We start from the raw sequence: 24,377 nt of genomic DNA, 5'->3' as shown, positions 1-24,377 counted from the left end.
ATAAATCCCTGTGTTTTACTTTGTTTATTTCGTCTCATATTTTGGTAATTGATTTTGAGTCCAAAATTAATTAGTTTGGACTCAAAATCAATTCTCAAAATCTAAAACAAACACGGCGTAGGAAGTCAACTTTGTTTTATGTGATGAAGTGGTGGAAATGTTCTTCCTCGTTGCAATGAGTGTGTTGACGTTGGCAGGGAGGGCGACAATATGCAGTGCAAAAATGGTGAGAAGTGACTATTTATTTGAGGATTGGGATTTTTGGACTCGCACCATTTTTATGGTATGTATACGATGGATGCGAGGAAAAATATGAGCGGGTAACAGTATAAGTGGGCCCACTTGTTCTATGATCTAAAGCATTAAACTATTAGACGTTGCTATGGATGAGGAAAACATCAAAATCCACCCCATTAGATGATTCTAACCCTCTGCTTTATAGTCATTGAATGGAAGGTGAGAAATCAAAGAAATAATCGTTTAAAAAACCTAACCTTTACCAGCAGATCTCTTATCCGGCTATGTAAACCCAAAAGAGGAGCCACATGTGCCACGTGTAGTCCAACACTAAAAAGGAGAGGCCACACGTGAGGGGGGACATTGTCGTTAAGTATAAAAGATTAAATAATGCCTCATCCAAAAGCTTTAAGCTTTTGGAGTAACTGGTTGTTTCAGAGTATTTACCAGCATATTTACGGCCGCTGCAATCTACTAGTAAAGGTCAGATAGAAAGATTTCAGAATTTTTAGGCCATGTTTGGCTGCCAGGATTTTATTTTTTTTCAATGATAAATCAGTGTCTCCAAGTGGTGTTAGAGGCCTAGGGCAAGTGGGAGAAGGAGAGATTTGAGGGGGCAGGAATGAGTTTTTCAAGCTTTTCTTGCCCCGTCCTCACTGATTGCCTCTCATATTCAGGGAAAACAAAACCCTCTCCCAGCCTCCCTCACCACATGAAGAAGCTGATCTATCATGACAATAAGTTGATGGAGCCAAATGTAGCCTTAGAGACCGTTTGGATACAAGGATTTTAGAATCTTGGATTTGAGGAGAGACGAGAAGAAGCAAATCAGCAGTCGTTTTCATATTTTTTGCTCTTCTTTCTCTCAGCAAGCGAGTAGATCGTCCCATATTTCTAGGTTTTAGAAATCTCGGGACAGGAGAGAGATTTCTAAAACCTAGATTTCTTACTTAAAATCCAAGATTCTAAAGAGAAACAAGGACTTTCTTCTCTTGTCTCCCATCTACAATTTTGAAGAAATTCAAGATTCTAAAATGCGCTAATCCAAATGGCCCCATAGTGTTCGTTGGTTTGCATTGGAATGGTTGCTTGGTTAGAAGAAAAGGAAAATATACTATTGTTGTGGAAACCAAGAAAATGGCTATGATAATTTCTTTGTTCCCGATTTAGAAATTTTTTTACTTAAGGGCACGTTTGGCTACCATGAAATCAAAGTATCCAAATGGCCCAGTGTTATCTATGTTTAAATAAGTTGGTAATGAAGCAATGGAAGTGGAAATATGAGATTCCATAAAAACAATGAGCCAAAGTCTTCTGGAGAGGATGTGAAGCTGCTGAAAAACAGCGAAAAAGCAGGCCTGGTTTTATTTTATCCTTGCTTTATATCCCCAAAGAACATCCCCAATAAGAGAATTATATACATGCAGGGTAGCAAATCCCTGGGATTTATTCAATCTAAAATACATCATATGCCTACTTTTACAATAATCCAAACCTTCCGAGGATCTTCTGAGAATGATTATCTTAACCTGTAATCTGGGTGATTCAGAAATTAGAAAAATGGGGCACACCATTTGTTTTCCTCCTTGTAATGACTATGTTGACGTTGGCAGGGAGGTGCAGTGCAAAAATGGTGAGAAATGACTATTTATTTGAGGATTGGGATTTGGACTCGCACCATTTTTTTGGGTATGTATACGATGGATGTGTTTTTGTGTATGTATACAAATTTGTACACACATCCTGACTTTACCCCAAATTTGTGTTTTTGCACAGAAAGGAGGAACGACCCTTCCCTCAAAGTGGTTCAAGAGGCTGATCTTCCCTCTAAGAAGATCAAATCCGTTACGAACCGATTTAGGTTCGTAACACTCCTCTTCCCCTTGCAACACAATCCATCTCTCTCTGGTTCTCTCTAGGGCTGCGTGGATGTAGAGAGTTATTTTTCATGGAAAACGAATTTTCCAGTGTTTGGTTGTCTCATTTCCCGTGAAATTATTTTTCCGAAGAATAAAAAAAAATTCTTATTTTCCAGGAAATTACAAATCAGCTAGATAACCTTGGAATATTTTTGAATTTTATTAGAAATGTTTAAATTTTTTTTCTTTTTTTTTGCAGTATTCTTTGCTTTCCCATTGTTTGTTCCACGCTAAAGAGGAATGCTAGATTCACAGGTGCCCTTGCCCTATCGGTCAAATTCCATTAAATACGGTTATGATCTTAATTTTCCATGCCACTTTAATGAAATTTGACCAATAAGGGCGCCCTTTGCTGCCTTTTTTGCAAGGGCACCTGTAAATCTAGCATTCCCTCACGCTTAAATGCTTAACTTTTTTTTTTTTTTTAAGAATGGCGTGAAAATGCTAAACTTGTATCACTGCAGTTCAAGTTTTATCTATAGGGACCTTACAATCTATAATGAGACCTAAATAACCCATAACCACATAACATAAGAAAAAATAAAATAAAAACCGTAGGAGAAAAGTTGGTAAGAACTGTTTTATTTGCATTCCAAACATGGCCATAGAGGAATATGGGAGGGGAAAAATGCATCTGACACCTACCAGTACAATAATCCAAACCATTTATATCTTTTTGCCCATAATGTGAATAGGTTGTATCCCATAGATCAACTCCATAGTATAATCCTAACCCTCCAGCCTATAGAGGCTTTTTTATAATGCAGTCCCTCTGTAGATCGCAGGATTATTATATGGAAATTAACGGTTTTGATCATCCTATGAAGTGGTTCCCACTGCATTTTTTAAAAGTAAAGGACTTCATGCTCACACATCATATAACTTCTCTATTTACAGAAAAGGATAGATTTTGATGGCTGAAGAGGACGTGTGGGGCTAAATTCGATCTTATTTGAATTCAGTTTCCCTCTCAAGATTGAATATACACACAGTAAAAGGCCTTAATCAGAAAAAATGCTTAAAAGTATTTAAAAGCGCTTTTAAGCTAGCTAATATTGTTTTAATTTGTTAGTTCTCTCTTTTGTGCAAATGCAAAATCACAAACCGAGGGTAACTTCTTTTGCTCTTGTCCTTAATCTTACGTAAGTCCTCCTTCCAAGAATCTTCTGGGAAGGATTATCCTAACTTGTAATCTGGGTGGTGCAGAAATTAGAAAAATGGGGCACACCATTTGTTTTCCTCCTTGTAATGAGTGTGTTGACGTTGGCAGGGAGGTGCAGTGCAAAAATGGTGAGAAATGACTATTTATTTGAGGATTGGGATTTGGACTCGCACTATTTTTTTGGGTATGTATACGATGGAAGCTAGGAAATATATGAGCGGGTAAGAGTATAAGTGGGCACACTTGTTCTATGACCCATTAGATGATTAATTATTCTAATTCTCTGCTTTAGTCATTGAAAGGACGGTGAGAAATAAGAGAAATAATAGTTTAAAACACCTAACCTTTACGTCTTCTACAATAGCTTAAGCTTTTGGAGTAACTGGTTGTTTCAGAGTATTAACACTTGTTACGTGCCTAATTGGGCCGTAACACAAATAAAAAACAAGAAAATAGAAAAGAGGGGGAAAGAAGTTGATTCGAGGCAACCGGATCTCCTAGTGGCTCAAATCAAGAGGAACCATGACTCTCCAAGAAACATAAGTTTCCTTTGCACTAAATTTCTCTTCTCTTCTCATTCCTAAATGACTCTAACCAGGAGATTGCATCACGGTATAACGGCTCTCCTAGACGTGTCTCAATATTTTAAGGTTTTTTTCTCGTATAATGGCTCTTTGTTAGGGTTTTTTTTCTACAATTTTGAAGAAATTCAAGATTCTAAAATGCGCTAATCCAAATGGCCCCATAGTGTTCGTTGGTTTGCATTGGAATGGTTGCTTGGTTAGAAGAAAAGGAAAATATACTATTGTTGTGGAAACCTAGAAAATGGCTATGATAATTTCTTTGTTCCCGATTTAGAAAAAAATTTACTTAAGGGCACGTTTGGCTACCATGAAATCAAAGTATCCAAATGGCCCAGTGTTATCTATGTTTAAATAAGTTGGTAATGAAGCAGTGGAAGTGGAAATATGAGATTCCATAAACAAATTGGCAATAAAATGCATATAACAGGGGGTTTAGTGTATGAATCACAACTAGAGAATAGAAATTACAAGAGAATGAAAATGGGAAATCATGGAGGAGATGTGAGATTCATTCCAATATTGAATCTGTGAACATATAAAACCAGATTTACAAGAGAATTTCTTCTATGGAAAGATTGGGAATAAAAAAAATTTCTTATTTTCCAGGAAATTACAAATCAGCTAACCTTGGAATATTTCTGAATTTTATTAGAAATGTTAAAAAAAAATTTCTTTTTTTTGCAGTATTCTTTGCTTTCCCATTGTTTGTTCCACGCTAAAGAGGAATGCTAGATTCACAGGCACCCTTGCCCTATCGGTCACAGGCCTTTTACTGCATTTTTTAAAAGTACAGGACTTCATGCTCACACATCATATAATTTCTCTATTTACAGAAAAGGATAGATTTTGAAGGCTGAAGAGGCCGTGTGGGGCTAAATCGATCTTATTTGAATTCAATTTCCCTCTCAAGATTGAATGTACACAGTAAAAGGCATTAATCAGAAAAACTGCTTAAAAGTGTTTAAAAGCTAATATTGCTTTAATTTGTTAGTTCTCTCTTTTGTGCAAATGTAAAATCACAAACCGAGGGTAACTTCTTTGGCTCTTGTCCTTAAGCTTACGTAAGTCCTCCTTCCAAGAATCTTCTGGGAAGGATTATCCTAACCTGTAATCTGGGTGGTTCAGAAATTAGAAAAATGTGGCACACCATTTGTTTTCCTCCTTGTAATGACTGCGTTGACGTTGGCAGGGAGGTGCAATGCAAAAATGGTGAGAAATGACTATTTATTTGAGGATTGGGATTTGGACTCGCACCATTTCTATGACCCATTCGATGATTAATGATTCTAATTCTCTGCTTTAGTCATTGAATGGACGGCGAGAAATCACAGAAATAATAGTTTAAAACACCTAACCTTTACTCCTTCTCCAATAGCTTAAGCTTTTGGGGTAACTGGTTGTTGCACATGGTATCAAAGCAAATACCTGGGTTCAAACCTACTTAGTAGCAAAATTCACATGCAATGGCTAAACCCAAAAGATGAGCCACATATGTCACGTGTAGGCCAACCCTAAAAAAGAGGGGCCACATGTGAGGGGAGCGTTAAAGTACAAAAGATTAAATAACGCCTTCTCCAAATGGAGTAACTGGTTATTTCAGATTATTAACACTTGTTACGTGCCTAATTGGGCCGTAACACAAATAAACAAAAGGAAAATAGAAAAGAGGGGAAAGAGGTTGATTCGAGGTAACCGGATCTCCTAGTGGCTCAAATCAAGAGGAACCATGACGCTCCAAGAAACATAAGTTTCCTTTGCTGTAAATTTCTCTTCTCTTCTCATTTCATTGAATCAAAGAACTTAAATACAAGCACAAATTATCACTAACTTCGTTGCCCACTTCCATAACCCACTACCCACAAACTCTGCCCACTAACATGACACATAATGCAACTAACACCCACAACCTTACGTAAGTAACTACCTAATAACTTCTTTGCAACTACAACACATACACAACACATATATTGAAAATAATTCTTAAAACTATTTTCCGCGCTGCCACTGAACCTAGTTTTACTGTTACGAGAAATAGCCGTTTAATTGTAATGCTGTCATAAGATTTTCCATAAAAGTTTCTCGTTTAAAGATCGATTCCTAGCCCTCTGCTTCGTCTCACCTCTAACCGGATATTGCATCATGGTATAATGGCTCCCCTAGACGTGTCTCAATATTTCAAGGTGTTTTTTCCCGTATAATGGCTCTTTGTTAGGGTTTAGGCAAGGAATTTTGTGAGTATCAATTTAGGCAAGGAATCCACGTCTTGCTTTTCGATTTTTTTCTGTTGATTTCTTGCTGGCCTCCTTTTGTAAGAACTACAAAGGACTTCTTCCATCAGCACAATCCAACTCTCTGGTTCTCTCTAGGGCTGCCTGTATGTAGAGAGAGTTATTTTTCATGGAAAATGAATTTTTCAGAGTTTGGTTTTCTCATTTCCCATGAAATTATTTTTCCGAAAAATAAAAAAAATTTCCCCATTTTCATGGAAATTATTACAAAACCAGCTAACCTTGGAATATTTATTCAATGTGAAAAGATTACAAAAATAAAGATTTTTCCTTGTTTTCCAAGAAATTTACAAATCAGCTAACATTGGAATATTTATTCACCGTGAAAAAATTACAAAGTAGAGGACCCCCACCCCCGACCCACCCCCCTCTCTCTCTCTCTCTCTCTCTCTCTCTCTCTCTCTCGGGCTGCTTGGATGTATGGAAATATTTTTCTTTACACAAATATTTTCTGGTGTTTGGTTTGCTCCTTTTCCATAGAATTGTTTTTTCCAAAAATAAAGAATTTCCTTTGTTTTCAAGGAAACTCTCTCTCTCTCTCTCTGGGTGCTTATAGTAGGTAGGGAAATATTTTTCATGAAAGACATATTTTCCAGAGTTTGGATTCCTCATTTTCTATGGAATTATTTTTCCAAAAAAAAAGAAAAGAATTTTACTTCATTTTCTATGGAATTAGCGCACGTGCGTAGTTTTGACCGTTAGACATGAGGGCACAACACAACAATCTCCTCCCTCGCCACGTAGTGTCTATTTCCATTTTCCACCGTTAAGCACGTGCCTAGTTTTAGACCGTTGGAGGTGGGGGCACAAAACAAATATCATTCCCTCTCGAAGCAGTTTCTATTTCCATTTTGGACCCCTCTCTCTCTCTCTCTCTCTCTCTCTCTCTCCCCGCCTCAATCCCATCTTCCCATCTCTACATCTGAAATTCAAAACCCTAATTCCTTTCCGATTCTTCGCCAATCGTCCTTTTTTTGTGCTGTAGCCGATTTGGTTGTAGGGTATCTCGTTGAGGGCTTTACCGGGAGCATAAATTCTGCAAAAAACATACGGAGAAGGGTTCGATTTTGAAAACTTTTTAGGGTTTCTGGGCAACGAGGTTCGAATCGGCTTGAAGGTTTATTTCGCCTGGGCAGAAAAGGGGAGCGATCAAGCAAAAGCAAATAATCCCTTGAGTTTGGGGGATCTGCTTCGATTGTGAAAAGTTTTTAGGGTTTTTGAGCAATGAGGTTCGAATTGGATTTAAGGTTGATGTTGCCTTTTCTTGATTCCTTCTTTCTTTGAATCATGGCTAATCTGTGTTATAATTACATTCTTGAGACTAATTATATAATCTTTATCGTAAATTGGTTTTATTTTTTATTTTTTATGTTCCTGGGTAAGTAATTCGAGGACTGTTTTAAGCTTTCTTTTCCTTGAAGCTATCAAAATTAGGCAGTTCTTTTCCTGGAAATGATGGAAGAAAATGTTCTTGATAGATATTACAAGTATAATCGTCTAGATTCGTTCTTACTACAACAAACCTAGATTTCTTAGATTTGTTTCTGGATTGATGGAAGGTAGAAAACTGTATTGTTTTTTTTTTCTATTTGGATTGTATCGGTCCATAGCAAATGATTTGATGTGTTTTAATTTAGGGTTTCAATTTGTTTTTCATCGTTTCGATTCTAAATTACGGCTTCCAAACCTGGTTGTGTTGGGTCTTTGATTTCTGTTTCTCATATATCTTTATTTCACTTAAGTTGGGTCTTGTAACTAGTGGCTAGTCTGGTTCTCCAATTTTTGAATTTTGCTGTTATCTTCTTTATGAATTGATTTTTCGTTCTGTTGATTAGGGTTTTGAGTTGGACGTTGTTATTAATTAAGGTTTTATGTGATTTTCAGACGGAATTTGAAGATGGCCAGTGGGCTTAGTGAATCTGCAAGCAAAACACCCCACGCCAAAGATCTCCTTGCCTCGGGTGTACAAATGGCTCCATCTTCATGTACATTCACAAGAATGCCCGGTCTGTAAAGCAATATTCTTCTTTGACTCCTACTCAAGTAAGAGTATCAGATTCTTCTTTGACTGCTGTTGTTTTTTATTGGTATTTTCACAATCATTGCTTCTTTTATTTCGTTGGTAATGTGGTTGTTGAAACTTGTATGGAAAATGGGAATTTTTAATGCGTTTGTAAATTTCATACGGAAAATGATATCAGCACAACCATGTTTTAATAGTTGCATGGTCCAGCTTGTCTTTTCTCTTTAAACGGGGTTTTGAGAGCTTTTTGGGAACTGTAGTAACATTTTGACAGCTCTTTAAATACTAAAAGACAAGATGCTTTAGTGGAAATATAATAACATGGTAATACTTCTACTGATATTATTTCCCTTTTCATAAACTCCATTAGGAGGTTTAGTTTTAATTATTGTTAAGAAATTTCATGGTGATTGCTCTGCCCTTTGTTTCTAGGATGTGCCATATGGGGATCATTATCATCTGATGCCAATTGAATGTTTTCCTAAACGGCATGCAGTATGTTCTCTTTATTTTGAACCTTCACTCTATGTCAAGTGATGGTGATCATGTACCAATACGATATTTTTTGCTGTTTGAATGATATTTTTCTCTTTGAATATTTTAGCACGCTGGTAGACTAGAAAAGATCCACCGTATGTTCCATACTGTTTAGTAGCATAATGGCATTTATAGCATTGGTTTTGGAGGTGTTTTCTGTTTAAATTTCTTACTTATTTTTCGTACTTTTAAATTTTATTTTTTGATTACCATTTGTTGCTTTGTGTTTATAATTACTATTATTATTTTTTTAATAATTTTAGAATCTTCCTATTATTTTTCTAATTTTAATATTATTAGTTTAAGTTTTGAGAGTTTGGTATTTTTGTACTTATAAAATTTTATTCTTCTTTTACATTCGTTAGTCTACGCTTCACACTTCGATTTTAATCTATTTCATTTTATTCACACTTCGATTTTGCGATGTTTCTAGAATTTTTTCTAAATGATTTGTTTTTTTTTATATTTTGTGTTCTACTAATAATATATTCATTTTATGTTTTCTTAGAAGGTTTTTTAAATGCATTTCTTCAATTCTGTTTCAACTTATGTTTTATTGGACGGGGGGTTATTGACGATTTTTTATGTTTTTTTCTGGACTGTTATTAATGGTTGTTTCTTTTAAATATATTTCTTATGTGTTTCATTATTTCTGATCATTCAGGATATTATGTGACAATGCAAAAAACACAAACGAGCAATAAAATATTAATATCAAGAATTATTATAAAGTTATGAATAATAACAAAACTGCAAAAGTAAAAAAATTAAAAGTATCGGAAAAAAGGGGATGCATAATATTGAAAGTTATAATAATGTAAGAAGAATGAAAAACTGAAAACGATGCACAAAAATAGTTAAAATTCTAAAAACAAATACAATTAAATAAGACAAAAAACACAAATGCGTAACAGACAAAGACCCAAAAATTGTTATAAAATTTCGAATACAAATTAAACATGAAAATAAAAAAAATCTAAAAGTATCATAAAAACGATACTTGATTTAGAAAATTAGAATTTTAAATTATGAAAAAATGAAAATTGGCAAAAAAAAAAATTTTAAAATTTTCTCAGAATTTTAAATTTTAATTTTTAAACTTTTAAATTTTATTTCTAACCTCTATGAATGGTGTGAACTTTACATTCTTTTTAGTTATGTTTTTAGTTCATAATTTTTTTGTTGTTTTAACAATTATTACAACATAGCAAATATAATAAAGAAATAAAATTTAATAAAAGCAGTTGATACTTAAACTAATAATATTAAAATTAAAGACTAAAAGACTTAACCAAACAAACATAGAAGAAATATGTTTGTTAACTAGGTCATATTTCTTTTATGTTTGGTTAAGTTTTTACGTTTTTACTTTTATTATCATTAGTTTTTTTTTAATTGTTTTTCCTAAATTTTATGTTTATATTACATTTGCTATTTGTAATAGTTATAAAAATATCCCATGAAATCATGAAATAAAAAAGTAACTAAAAATAATGTAAAATTTGATGCCATTCATAGAAGTTAAAAATAGAATTTAAAAGCAAATTAATTAGAATTTAAAATTATGAAAAACTTAGAGTATTTTATTTTGTTTAGTTTCATTATTCACTAAATGTATGATTTTCATACTTTTAAATTCCAACTAATCTATATGTTTTTTTTGAAGATGTCCAACTATCTATATTATTTCCCCCCTTTACATTACTCTTAGAATTTTTATTTGGGAGATGATATTTTCACCCCTCTTGCATTACGTGCACACCCCCCTTATAACCTGATTTGATGTGAAAAGTGGGCAACTTTATGTCAAATCACGTTATAGGGGGACGGGGGGGGGGGGGGGTGCAAGTACTGCAGGGGGCGTGAATTTTATCATCACCCTTTTTATTTTTGTAGTCTTATTAGTATTAAAAATTTTATAATGACTTTTGAGTCTTATTTTCACATTATAATGTTTTAGCAAAATTAAAAAAAAAATGTGCTTTCTTTTCTATTCCACACATTCTTCTGAATGATAAAATACTCAAAAGTTTTAATTATAATGTTTTGATTAAAGATACTATAGGAATTATTACGACTTTGTTTTTGCATTTTTATATGTTTTTTTCTAGTATATTTTGGTTGCTCGTTTTTTTACTTTGTCTTATCTAATTATGACATTTTAATCGTAATTTAAATTATTTGTGCTTGTATTCTATTTTTATTTGTTTCTTCTTCTTTTTTTTGCATTTGAAATTAATTTTTACTTTTTAAATTATGTCTTATTATTTTGTCTTTTGGCAAATAATATTTCCTTGTATATTGATATTTCATGTTTAGGAGTTTTTTACTTGTTATTTCTTCTTGTTTTGTTTAATTTTAACTTTTTTACTTTAATTTTGTTTAAAATTTAAAATTTTTAAAATTTTTACTTTTTATGTTTTATTTTCTTACCCCATTTGAAAACAAAGTTTTATTTTTCTATTACATTTATTTTTTTAATGGACATTTGTTGCTTTGTATTTATAACATTCTTTGATTTTTTTCCTATCTAGTCGTATCTCCTTTTGTGATTCTGTAATATTTCAAATTTTATAATAATTTTGGGATTTTGTTATATTTTGTTACTCCTTTGTTTTTTCAATTTATTGTATTATATTTCCTTATGTGTGAATTTAAGAAGCTTTTACTTTTATATTTTTAAAGGGATTTGCTAGGGTCCATCGCAAAAGGCATTTCGCAGCTGGGCTGTTGCATGTCAGACTAGCCACCTCGTGAATGAAGACAACAGCTTTTGTGTCTCCATTCACGAGGTGGCTGGTCTGAAATGCGACATACCAGCCGCGAAATGCCTTTTGTGATGGACGTTAACAATTCCCATTCTTACATGTTCTTTTTATCGTATTATATGTATGTATTCTTTTTATTTATTTTTTAGTTTGAACAGTTCGATTTATTTTTTTCTTTTTGGTTTTTATTAGTTTTGTATCTTTTTATCATTTTTAAACTATGTCATTTTATTTACATTTTGATTTTGTGATATTTCCAGAAGTTTTCTTACTGATTTGTTTCTTTTATGTTTTAAGTGTCTTATATAATTTTCTATCTATTTTTTGTTTATTCTTATTGATTTGTTTCTTTTATTTTTAAGTATTTTATATTAGAGGAATGATAGAATGAACGGGGAACCCTTGCAAAAAACCGCTTTGAAGGGTGCCCCGATTGGTCAGTTTCATCAAGTGCATTTAAGATGACACCGAAAAAAGTGGATGGCGCAGAAAAACAGAAACGGCTTTGACTTTTGTTGAAACTGACCAATGGGGTTTGATTTTTGAACGGGCGCCCCCTTCATTCTATAATTTCTCTTTATTTATATCCTATTTATGTTTTATTTATTTTTTTGAAGGGATTTTATATTCTTTTTAGGTATTATATTTAATATTTATTTGGAATGTTCTTTATAAACTTATCTAGATTCATTGTTTTTTTTTTGAAGGGTTTTTATATTCTTGTTATTTATTTTTATGTAATCTTTATTTTGGAATGTTCTTGATGATAACTCATCTAGATTCATAGGTTTTCACTTTTTTATCGGTTTAATATTTTTCTCTTTTTAATTTATTGCATTTTATTTACACTTTGATTTTGGGATGTTTATGGATTTTTTATTTTTTTATTATCAATTTGTTTCTAGATTCATAGGTTTTCACTTTTTTATCGGTTTAATATTTTTCTCTTTTTAATTTATTGCATTTTATTTACACTTTGATTTTGGGATGTTTATGGATTTTTTATTTTTTTATTATCAATTTGTTTCTATTTTATTTTTTAGGATTTTATATAATATTTTTTTTTTGAATGGTGGTTTTATATAATATTCTATTTATATATATATATATATATATATATATATATGTAATTTTATTTTAGAGGTATTTTATATTTAGATTTAAAGGGTTTTCCTTTTTCTATTTTGGTCTTATATTTTTTATTTTTCAAACCATATCATTTTGTTTATTATCTTTTTTGCGAGGTCTGGAGAGGGCTAGATGTATGCAGCCTTACTTTGCAGAGAGGCTATTTCCGTGACTCGAACCTGTGACCACCAGGTCATAATGGAGCAACCTTACTGTTGCGCCAAGGCTCGCCCTCTTGGTTACTTTACATTTGTAATTATCTCTAATTTTTTGTATTTATTATTATTATACTGCTAAAATTTTGAGGAATGCTTGGGTCAAGAGCTAAAGAGTCGCGTGAAAACACACGAGCAAATGATTAGAACACACATAACATTAAAATTCGAAAAGGTAAAAGATCCCTCCTTTCTTCTGCATACTCCCTCCTCTTTTCTCACCACTGTTCAAAAAGGTAACACCTCTCTGTCTCTCTCTTTCTCTCTGTCTCTGTCTCTGTCTCTCTCTCTCTCTCTCTGTGGCATTCTGTTTTGCTTCAGTCCTCTAAACCTAATTCCTAGCATCAAATTCATCTTTTAATCTTACAGTGACGAAAATGATCCATGTAGACGAACCCAACTAGTGTCAGGATTAGACTTAGTCAATTTGAGCAGAGTAGATCCTTTCACCTTCTTCATGAAAATTTTCTAAAGGATTCATTAGCTGTGACCCAACTAGCTTGGGACAAAGGCTTAGTTGAGTTGAGTTCAGTTGAGCATTCATCTTATAATCTTACAGTGATGTTTAAAAAAGCCTAAACTAGTGAAATTGCCCATGTTTTGGGACTCCCCTTGTACTAAAGACGCTAACACATTCACCGGAGTACTGATAGGATTTCAAAATCCGTCTCTAGAGATTTCAAACAAGATTCCTGTTGGATACTCCTTGTTTAATTTCGAGAAAATACGATAGCGGTAGTACAACCAGAGTGTTGATAGGATTTCAAAATCCATCTCTAGAGATATCAAACAAGATTCCAGTCGGATACTCATTGTTAAATTTCTAGAAAATACGATAGTGGTAGTACAACCAATTTAATTTCCATTGACCCACTTAGATGAAATAGAAAGTGTAAGTAGACCAAAGAAGAACGGGATCTGGCCAGGGATGTTTTTCTTGTCTGTAGTGATGATGATGGTTTGTTGGTCGAGCTTGAAAATCTGCTGCGAAATCGTTTCGGACATGAAGTTGGATCGATGGACCGATTCAGAGATTAGCTATTGACCTGCATTTGCAACCTCTGGAATGCCATCTGTGGCTACTACACACTATCCTGAAAACCCATCCAATCCACCTCCATGGTGGCATACTCACTAGCCTAGAAGCCCACATTCGCCATGGTGGCATGCTCACTAGCCTAGAAGCCCACATTCGCCATGGTGGCATGCTCACTGCCTACAGGCCCACATGCTCACCAGCCTACAAGCCACCGACATTCGCCATGGTACAAGCCACCGACATTCGCCATGGTGGCATGCTCACTGCCTACAAGCCGCCACCCTTTCCCCATGGCTAAGCCATTTTTTTTTAATGGCATCCGTTGCCAAGCCATTGAAACCTATCAATTCCCAAACCCGTATGTTCTTTACTTGGATATCAGGGGTCTCATTCCGGGGCTTAGCAGTTCCCAAACCATCTGAGTTTTGCTGCATCAGTACTACCAGCCTACAAGCCACCCTGTCCCCATGGCCAAGCCATTTGTTTTTTGAATGGCATCCATTGCCAAGCCATTGAAACCTGTCAGTTCCCAAATCTTTGTTCCCAAACCCGTATGTTCTTTACTTGGATATCAGGGGTTCTCATACTGGGGGCTTAGCAGTTCCCAAACCATCTGGGTTTTGCTGCATTAGTACTACCTATTTCTTGTGCAAGCTCCATGCTTACCGGGATCTTCCTCTATGGTTATAAGTGGTAACTTACCTCGGGTGTCTAGCGCACTCAATGAAATTTGACAGCCATTGAAGCTCTTTATCAAAGAGAGGGAGGGAGAAAGTGAGGTTGTGTGCGAGGAGAGAGACAGAGGTTTTACCTGTTGACCGATTATGGAGTTAAATCCATTAATAAAAGAGGCAAATATGCAAAAGAAAATGGACAAATCTTTACTTTTGGTATTTTAGCTGCTTGTCCCTAGCATTCCTCTTAAATTTTATGTCTCTCTCTCTCTCTCTCTCTGACTTGCTTGTTGTCTCCACGTTTCTGGTTTTGAATGAGGAGCAACTTCGCCCGCCTTCAAAGATTCAAGGAAGGTATGTCATTTTTCCTCCTCATATTTTCCCTCTTTTCTTCTTCTTCTGCTTATATTTTCTTGAAAATCTTCTTAGTTTTGTCCCTCTTGTTATTCCTAGTGTTTTTGTAGTAGATTATCTAGAATCCAAATTTTCAAGTTTGCTTAGTTTTTCCCCTCTTCTCACAAATCCAGAGTAATCCAAATTTGTAGCGAAACATGGAAAAATTGGTTTTATCTTCGCAGTTAAAACAATTCCTTAATTTGATGTCATATGGGATCACGGCCTGAGGCTAATTAATCAATGGCTGATGATGAAATTTCAGCTGTAGTGAATACCAATGAGGACAAAAGACATAAAATATGACTGAAAATCTCAAGCAAAAATGTCAAAATAATAGACCGGGATGAATTCACCCTTCAATGTGCCACACATGCAACGGAAGAGAGGACAAAAGCAATACAAAAAGATTGTTCCAATAATAAGATACTCAGAAAATAACCTGGGATGAATTGGTTTTATCTTCGCAGTTAAAACTGTTCCTCAATTTGATGTCATGGGATCATGGCCTGGGGCTAATAAATCAAAGGCTGATGATGAAATTTCAGCTGTAGTGAATACCAATGAGGACAAAAGACATGAAATACAACATTTAGTACGACTGAAAATCTCAAGCAAAAATGTCAAAATAATAGACCGGGATGAATTCACCCTTCAATGTGCCACACATGCAATGGAAGAGAGGACAAAAGCAATACAATAAGATTGTTCCAATAATAAGATACTCAAAAAATAACCCGGGATGAATTCACCCTTCAATGTGCCACACATGCAATGGAAGAGAGGACAAAAAGTAGATACTCATAAAATAATCCAATCAATAATCATGCCATCAAGATTAATCGCAAATAGTAAATCTAAGACCGATGGCAATTTTTTTTTTTTTTTGGGGGGGGGGGGGGGGGGGAGTATAACCTTTACAAGTATCGCAGCACTCTCACTTCCTCGCATATGTGGATTAGTTCACATTAAATGTTAAGTCGAGATATTCTCCTTATATTCTAGGTTTTCAGGGCACAACACAGATAGAATAAATTTCCTCTCTTTTGACCAGACGACCTAATTGACCAATGTCTCACTTCCTCGCATAGGTGGATTAGTTCACATTACATGTTAAGTAGAGATATTCTCCATATATTCTAGGTTTTCGGGGCACAACACAGATAGAATAAATTTCCTCTCTTTTGACCGGACGACCTAATTCACCAATGTCTCACTTCCTCACATAGGTGGATTACTTCACATTAAATGTTAAGTCGAGATATTCTCCTTATATTCTAGGTTTTAGGGGCACAACACAGATAGAATAAATTTCCTCTCTTTTGACCAGACGACCTAATTGACCAATGTCCACAAGTAAGCAATAATACGACAGTAGATTTTCAGTAATGTGGTAACTTGTAACCTACCATCTGTATGAATACTTCAAGTTGTTTGTCAAAGATACATAGAATTGCTTTGATTTGATTAATGTAGCAAAAATTCCAGTAAGAAGCATAGGATGCACCTACTCTACGCATGAGCATGTGCTCGCTAACATATGATAACATCAACCATACAAGTATATTCTACACATCCCTAAAGGTTAACAATATTCAATTGCGTTATAAATGACGACTCATTAGTCAATTGAAGTACAAAAAATTATTACTAATAGAAAGCAACAAATGTTTGCAATCATTCAAATCTTATCATAGATCTCAAAAGTGTATCTCTTTAGATAAAACATTTTAATTAATTCTAAAGATCTTTTATGACTAGTTTCTCATTGCCATCTAAGCACCATAGAGAATTGTCTTATGTTAATACGACGAATTATACTTTTGAAATACATTATCTTTTCTTCCATTAATTGATATTTTATTTGATATTCTAACTTGCATAGATCATAGGGTTTAGAGCTGGTATGAATTCAGTTGGATTTCTGTTCATGTTTTTTTGTAAGTTACTCCATTTTTGCAATTTCAATTATGTCATTCTGGATATTAGTGTTAGATTGAGACTGATTTGCTGATTATAGGGTTTAGAGCTGGTATGAATTCAGTTGGATTTCTGTCATGTTTTTTCTTAAGTTACTCCATTTTTGCAATTTCAATTTTGTCATTCTGGATATTAGTGTTAGATTGAGATTGAGACTGATTTGCTGATATTAGTGTTAGATTGAGACTGATTTGCTGATTATAGATTGAGACTGGATATTAGAGTGATTCAAATTAATAGATTGAGACTGATTTGCTGATTATAGGGTTTAGAGCTGGTATGAATTCAGTTGGATTTATGTTCATGTTTTTTCGTAAGTTACTCCATTTTTGCAATTTCAATTATGTCACTCTGGATATTAGTGTTAGAGTGATTCAAATTAATAGATTGAGACTGATTTGCTGATTATTCTGTATTGTTTTAAATTTTAGTTGCTGCATTACATTTATTTTAGAGCTAACATTTTTCTCAGCATGTTTATGCAAATAGTAGTTGTCTTTTCTTGCTAAGCTATATGAAATATAAAGCTTATATTGAATTCATCACTAAACTGAGATAAATAGGTTCTGAATTGTTTCATCACTATAAATAGTAGTTGTCTTTTCGAGGACCTAACAAGTCACACAATTTGAAATTTTCAATGTTTTCAAGAGTTGGCGAGGGATTCCTAAGCTGACAACCTGACGGCATGATCTTAATTCGAGGGTAGCAACTCATGCGATACCACAAACAGATAGCTGTAAAATCAGTTCAATCGAAACTTTCAATGGTAGGGTAGCAACTTCATTGGCCAATTATTTTGGTAGGAAAAACAAATCTTACACAAAACATGTCCATAAAACAAAAGAATCGTTAAGAATATGTTAGTTTTGATTTGTTTTCTTCATAATCTTGAGAGTTGCCCTGTTTTCCTAGAAGTAGAAACCAAGAAATGAGATGCACTCGTGCGATCCCACAAATAGAACACTAACAACAAGGGAAATAGGGAGTGTGATATGAAAATCCACAAACGGATACTAGAGTTTCCTCTATTTTTTTCATAATCCGTATGAACTCCCCCCCTCCTTGAACCCAAGAAATGAGATGGGCGATGTGATCTTCGAATAGAGCTGCCCAAACATGTCTATTTGTCTGATAAGGTAATGCCCAAATGTGGAGAATTTTTTTTATTTTCTTCATAAGCCCTGAGCCCTCCCAAGTTTTCTTAGATCTTCAAAACCAAGTTTTCTTCTACTCAAAGAAATGAGTCGTCTTTCAATTTCTGTTCAGAGAATAGAGCTCCAGAAACACGACAACACTAACCACTAGATAAATCGGAGGTGTCTAATAGAAAATGCACCGACAATAGAGTAGGGTTTTCTATCTTTTCTTCATATTCCTTGAGGACTCCTATCTAAGAATATGTGGGCTTTGCTTTGTTTTCTTCATAATCCTAAGAGTTGTCCACTTTCCTTGAAGTAGAAACCAAGAAATAAGATGCAATCATGCGATCCTACAAACAGAACACTAACCACAAGGGTTATAGGGAGTGTGATAAGAAAACAGTTAAGAACCAGCATCTTTAGAGAACCACGTATCCATGTCCTCGAAGGGACAATCTTCTTTTTTCAACCAAACGCCTTTAAAGTCTACGGTATTAAGTTCGCGCAGAAGGACAATAATAGCTTCCCTGAGAGCTATAGTGAGAACACATACATCTTCACCTATGCTACTGACCTCCATCAACCAAGATTTTAGAGAACCGCATATCCATGTCCTCGAAGGGACAATCTTCTTTTTTCAACCAAAAGCCTTTAAATATGTGTTCTCTAAAGTCTACGGTATTAAGTTCGAGCAGAAGGACAATAATAGCTTCCCTGAGAGCTATAGTGAGAACACATACATCTTCACCTATGCTACTGACCTCCATCAGCCAAGATTTTAGAGAACCGCATATCCATGTCCTCGAAGGGACAATCTTCTTTTTTCAACCAAACGTCTTTAAAGTCTACGGCGTTAAGTTCGAGTAGAAGGACAATAATCGCTTCCCTGAGAGCTATAGGGAGAGCACATACATCTTCACCTATGCTACCAACCTCCATCAGCCAAGATTTTACCCGATTCCAATCTTCCTCAGCGTTCTCTCTTAGCCAAACCCAAATTCCTCTCTGCACCCCGAGGATTGATTGGAGTTCTATCTGTTCCGTCCAGATTTCCTCATTGACGAATAGCGGGTCGGTCCTCCTATTCTCAAGAATACTGTCCTCATTGGCATCATTCATACCTTCCTCTGAGTTCTCGTCGCACGAAGGAGGATTTTCCTCCTGTAGATTCTCTGCCTCTAACTCCCTCCCTTCTAGAATTTTTGAGTATCATCCCTTCCCTTGCTTTTGTTTGCCCCTTAGAAACCATATTTCTCGAGTTTGTTGTTTCCCCAAGATTCCAAGCTTCCTTAGACCATATTTCTCTAGTTTGTTGTTTCCCTAAGATTCCAAGCATTCCAAGCATGCTTGGACCATATTTCTTTAGTTTGTTGTTTCCCTAAGATTCCAAGCATGCTTAGACCATATCTTTTTACAAACCATGCATTCGGTCTCCTCCTAAAGTTTATAAAATAGCATTTGGAGCACCTCCCCAGCCCCAAGCCTTCCTTCCTCTTGCTAGCAGCGATATCTAATCTCGGCTCTCTGTGACTTTTTTCTAGTATGCCATTGTTGACTCATTCGCTCTGGGAATCTCCATCCTCTGGTCTATATTTGCTTCCCTCTGGCTGTCTTACCATCGCCAAACGTATCTATCCATCGGGCATTCTATCCAAATCTGTGATTCCACCTCTCGCAGGTTTCTCTCGCAGCATCTCAATTATATGCCTAAATCTGCATGATGACATTTTTTACTTTTATGTTTATTTATTATTCTACTTCTATTCTTCTTTTTATTTAATTTTCATTTTGAAGGTTCTTTGTAACTCAATTAGATTCATAATTTTCATTGATAATAGAAAGGCATTGGGGACCAGGGGTCCCGTCGTCCTGTTTTACAAAGTCAATAAAATTGGAACGGGCATACCCGGAACCAGGGAAAAGTATAGATTCATAATTTTTTCCTTTTTATCTGTTTTACATATCTTCTATGTTTAATCTATTTCTTAAAATTTTACTATTATTTTATTTTCTATTACCATTATTTATGTTTTAATTATTTTAGAGTCTTCTTTGTTTTGTTAAGTTTTATTTTTTATAATTTTAATATGGGAAATGATATATCCGTTCCTTCTGATCACCAGGAACACTCCCTATCAGTGTATCAGTGGCTAACGAGGGGGGTTGTTGTACTTATGTCAGAAGAATTCAATGCCCCTGATTGCCACAAACACTGACGTGTTCCTAGTGATCAAAAGGGGGCGGATATATCACTTCCCTTTAATATTATTTAGTTTATATTTTTTAGAGTTTAATATTTTTGTACATTTTAAATTTTATTCTTCTACTACATTAGTTACCCTACGATTTTAATATTTCATTTTATTTACATTTCGATTTTGTGATGTTTATAGAATTTTTTTTAACGAATTGTTTCTTTTATATTTTGTGTTTTACTTTATATTCAATTTATGTTTTTTGGAGGGCTTTTCCATATATATATATATATATTTTAATTTATTCCTTTTCAATTTATGTTTATTTGGAGGCTTTTTACATATACAAACTCAACTCAACTCAACTAAGCCTTTGTCCCAAACTAGTTGGGGTCTGCTAATGAATCCTTTAGAAAATTTTCACATAGGGTTTTTACATATATATTTTTTTAATTTAATCCTTTCAATTTATGTTTTTTTTAGGGTTAGTAACGATTTTTTTATGTTTTTTGGAGGTTTGTTAACAATTTTTTTATGTTTTTAGGGTTATTAATGATTTCTTTCTTTTAAATGTATTTCTTGTTTGTTAAATTAATTTTCATCATTTAGAAGAACATTTGCAATAGAAAAAAACATAATTTAAAAACATTATATTTAAAAACATTATTCAAAATATATGAATGTTTGCACAAAAATATTCAAAATTTCAGTAAAAACTTTATAATTAAACAAGGTACAAACACGAAATATAAAAACGTTATATTTAAAATAAGGCATAGAAGAATGAGCAACAAAATATAAAATTCCAAAAATTATGATAAAATTTCTAATATTGATAAAATAAGGGCAGCCCAGTGCACGAGGCTCCCGCTATTGTGGGGAGGGCTAAATGTACGTGGCCTTACCACCACCCCCCCTGCTTTGCAGAGAGGCTGTGTGACTCGAACCCGTGATCACCAGGTCACAATGGGGCAACCTTACCGTTGCGCCAATGCTCGCCCTCTTAAAAAAAATTCTAATACTAATTAAAGTATAAAAAAGGGGATACGTAAAATTAGAAAAAAGTAGTTGTTGAGGCAAGCTGTTTTTCAAAAAAAAAATTCAAAAAAAAAATACAAAAGTAAAAAATTGAAAGTATCATTTTAAAGGATATGTAATATGAAAAATTGAAAGTATCATTTAAAAAAAAATACAAAAGTAAAAAATTGAAAGTATCATGAAAGAGGATATGTAATATGAAAAATTATCATTTTAAAGTTAAAAATTATACATAGCAAACAAAAAACGAAGCACAAAACGTATCTAAAACTCTAATAAAAAATTTATAATTATTGTAAGCAACAAAATAAAACACACAAAAATTGTTATAAAATTTTGAATTTTAATATACCTATAAAAAAATCTAGAAATATCATAAAAAGAATACTTAACTTAAAAAATTAGATTTTAAAAGAATGAAAATTATACATTTAGTGAAAAATAAACTACACAAAAAAGTTTAATCTTTTTTTTCCAATGTTAAATTCAAAATTTTATGCTTTTAAATTTTATTTTTCAATTCTATGAATGGTGTAAAGTTTACATTCTTTTGTGTTACTTTTTTATTTCATAATTTTATTAGATGTTTTTACAATAATTACAACATACAATGTAACAGAGAAATAAAATTTAATAACCAGGTAATAGTTAAACTAATAATATTAAAATTAAAAACTAAACATTTAACCAAACATAGAAGAAATATGTTTGTTACCTAGGTCATATTTCTTTTAAATTTGGTCAACTTTTAGTTTTTAATTTTAATATCATTAGTTTAAGTTTTAATTGTTCCTATTAAATTTTGTTTTTCTATTACATTATTATGTTGTAATAGTTATAGAAATATCCAATGAAATCAAGAAATAAAAAAGTAACTAAAAATAATGTAAAATTCTATTTTATTCATAGACGTTAAAAATAGAATTTAAAAGTATAATAATTAGAATTTAAAATTATGAAAAAATAAATTTTTTATTTTTTTCTTTACATTTTCACTAACTGCACGATTTTTGTACTTCTAAAGTCAAATTTTCTATATTATTTATCCATTTTTTTAATTTTTTTTATAAAATGAAATCCCTTTTTTACAATACTTTAATATTGTTTTAGTTTTTGTAGTTTTATATGTTTTTTTTTCAAAAGTTTGTAGTAACCTTTGAGTCTTATTTAATTGTAATGTTTTTAGCAAAATTATAAATATTTTTTGTGCTTTGTTTTCTGTTGCACATATTCTTCTGAATGATAAGTACTTGATGCCTTGTTGGATTCAAGATACTTTAGGATTAATTGCGAGAATTTTATCAGTTTTTTCTTGTACTATCGCGCAACACTTTACAATGTTTCTTCTATTAAAAAAATTTACAATGTTTTCAACGAGTTTTTTAAGCACTGCACTCATCATATGAAAATGATTTGGGATGCTATATTGGGACAACCTATATTTCCACACCTTGCATATAGACCAATCCTCCTGCGAAGCCTGGCTCACATGCACCTTGCACATTCAAACAGAGGCTGTCTTGGTCTAGAATCCCTCCCCCGACATCTTTCTAGAACTTCGTCAACAAAAGAGGAAAGGAAAATGCTAAAAGGAACGTTATGTTTACACTCCTTCGTAAAAGACATTGGGCGGACCCATGATTTGATAAAAAAACCATATGTTCGGCAAAATGATGTTGAGAACACCTTGATCAGATGATCCTATGTCCTTGTTCCATCAAGCCTCATTTAGAATTCTGCCACAATAGTTTAATACTTATGATTGGACAATACACAGCATTAGCGACCCTGTACTTATGAGTGGACAATACTCAGCATCAGCGACCCTACTTACACTAGAATTGAATTTTTTCCAGGGCTTCTTGTGGATAAATTAAAGAAGACTAAGATGACAACGAAACAGCTTTACGTGACACCCTCAACGGCTTTTGGTACCAGTGGATACTTATTTTTCTGAATTATTAGAGCAACTTCTTATCAATGTAGCTGTGGGTACATCTATGCAAATGAATCAATTTGGCTGATAGTTTAATATATATGATTGGACAAAACACAACCTTAGCGAACTATTCAAAAAATAAAACTAAAAAAATGCACAGCCTTAGCGACCCTGTAAGTATCATTGGAATTGAAATCCAAGTGGTGTATCTAAGTAATCGTCTCTAATGGGCCTTTTTCAATTGGCTTCTTTTCTTAGGTTGAGAAGGGGGTTTAATGTTGAACTTGCTGGAGGAAATTCTCTGCATCGATTGTATTTCATCGCCAATCATTTGATCCTGGTTGAGAATAAGTATGCCCAGAATTCCCCTGATAAGATATGATGCTTTAAGATTCCAACCGAGAGAGTCCATCCGCTATATAAAGAATGTTTGGCTCATGGCTTTGGCAAACATATATGCAATTTGCATGGTGGTGGACATGAGAATGTTACAATCCTGCTTGTAAGCTGTAGCTTTTCCTAGATGAGGGGCAATCGACCTCTATATGCTTATACATTTGAAAGACCAAAATGGATGCACTCTTGCTTGACTTGTATTATCGCTCCATGGAGTAGGAAATTAAGATGAATGCTTAAAGTTCTGAGTAGTCATTTGCAATTTGCATGGTGGTGGACATGGGAATGTTAAAATCCTGCTTGTAAGCTGTAACTTTTCCTAGATGAGGGGCAATCGACCTCTATATGCTTATACAGTTGAAAGACCAAAATGGATGCACTCTTGCTTGACTAGTATTATCGTTCCATGGAGTAGGAAATTAATATGAATGCTCAAAGTTCTGAGTAGTCATTTGATCCATACGGTAACTCAATGTAATTGATGTGAATCTGCATTTGTCTTCTGCACTAGATAATGCAATGGACAACAATTAAACATGATCGTGTGTGGACTGCATGAGTACTATTTGGACATAGCATAGTCTGGTATACCAACCCATGAAGTAACTTGTGACGGGATGTTGCATCTTGTAAAAGTCGACTATCATATGAACTGTTTTAACATTGAGCTCCAATGTGTGCTAGTAGGTTTACAATTTGTCAAGTGAGATGTAGTACCAA

The 24,377-nt window shown here is 33.8% G+C and overlaps 1 protein-coding gene across 13 annotated transcripts in view; it reads left to right on the top strand.

Moving 5' to 3' along the window:
* Positions 1-6,993: 6,993 nt before the first annotated feature.
* LOC143879395 (uncharacterized) overlaps positions 6,994-24,377 on the top strand; it is a 55,431-nt gene continuing 38,047 nt past the window's right edge. For 5 of the 13 annotated variants that reach the window (XM_077381762.1, XM_077381759.1, XM_077381764.1 and 2 more), the window contains exons 1-2: positions 6,994-7,437; positions 8,075-8,196. In XM_077381762.1, coding sequence (XP_077237877.1) covers positions 8,174-8,196 — 23 coding nt within the window. In that variant the 5' untranslated portion in view covers positions 6,994-7,437; positions 8,075-8,173. Of the gene's footprint in view, positions 7,438-8,074; positions 8,234-24,377 lie in introns of all 13 variants that reach the window. The other 8 variants (XR_013251284.1, XR_013251283.1, XM_077381763.1 and 5 more) reach the window with 5 other exon arrangements.

This window comes from Tasmannia lanceolata, unplaced genomic scaffold (assembly GCF_043159265.1).
Source record: "Tasmannia lanceolata isolate RefF3 unplaced genomic scaffold, GAP_Taslan_0.1 ptg000006l, whole genome shotgun sequence".
Lineage (NCBI taxonomy): Eukaryota > Viridiplantae > Streptophyta > Magnoliopsida > Canellales > Winteraceae > Tasmannia > Tasmannia lanceolata.
This window is presented reverse-complemented; position numbering and strand designations above follow the sequence as displayed.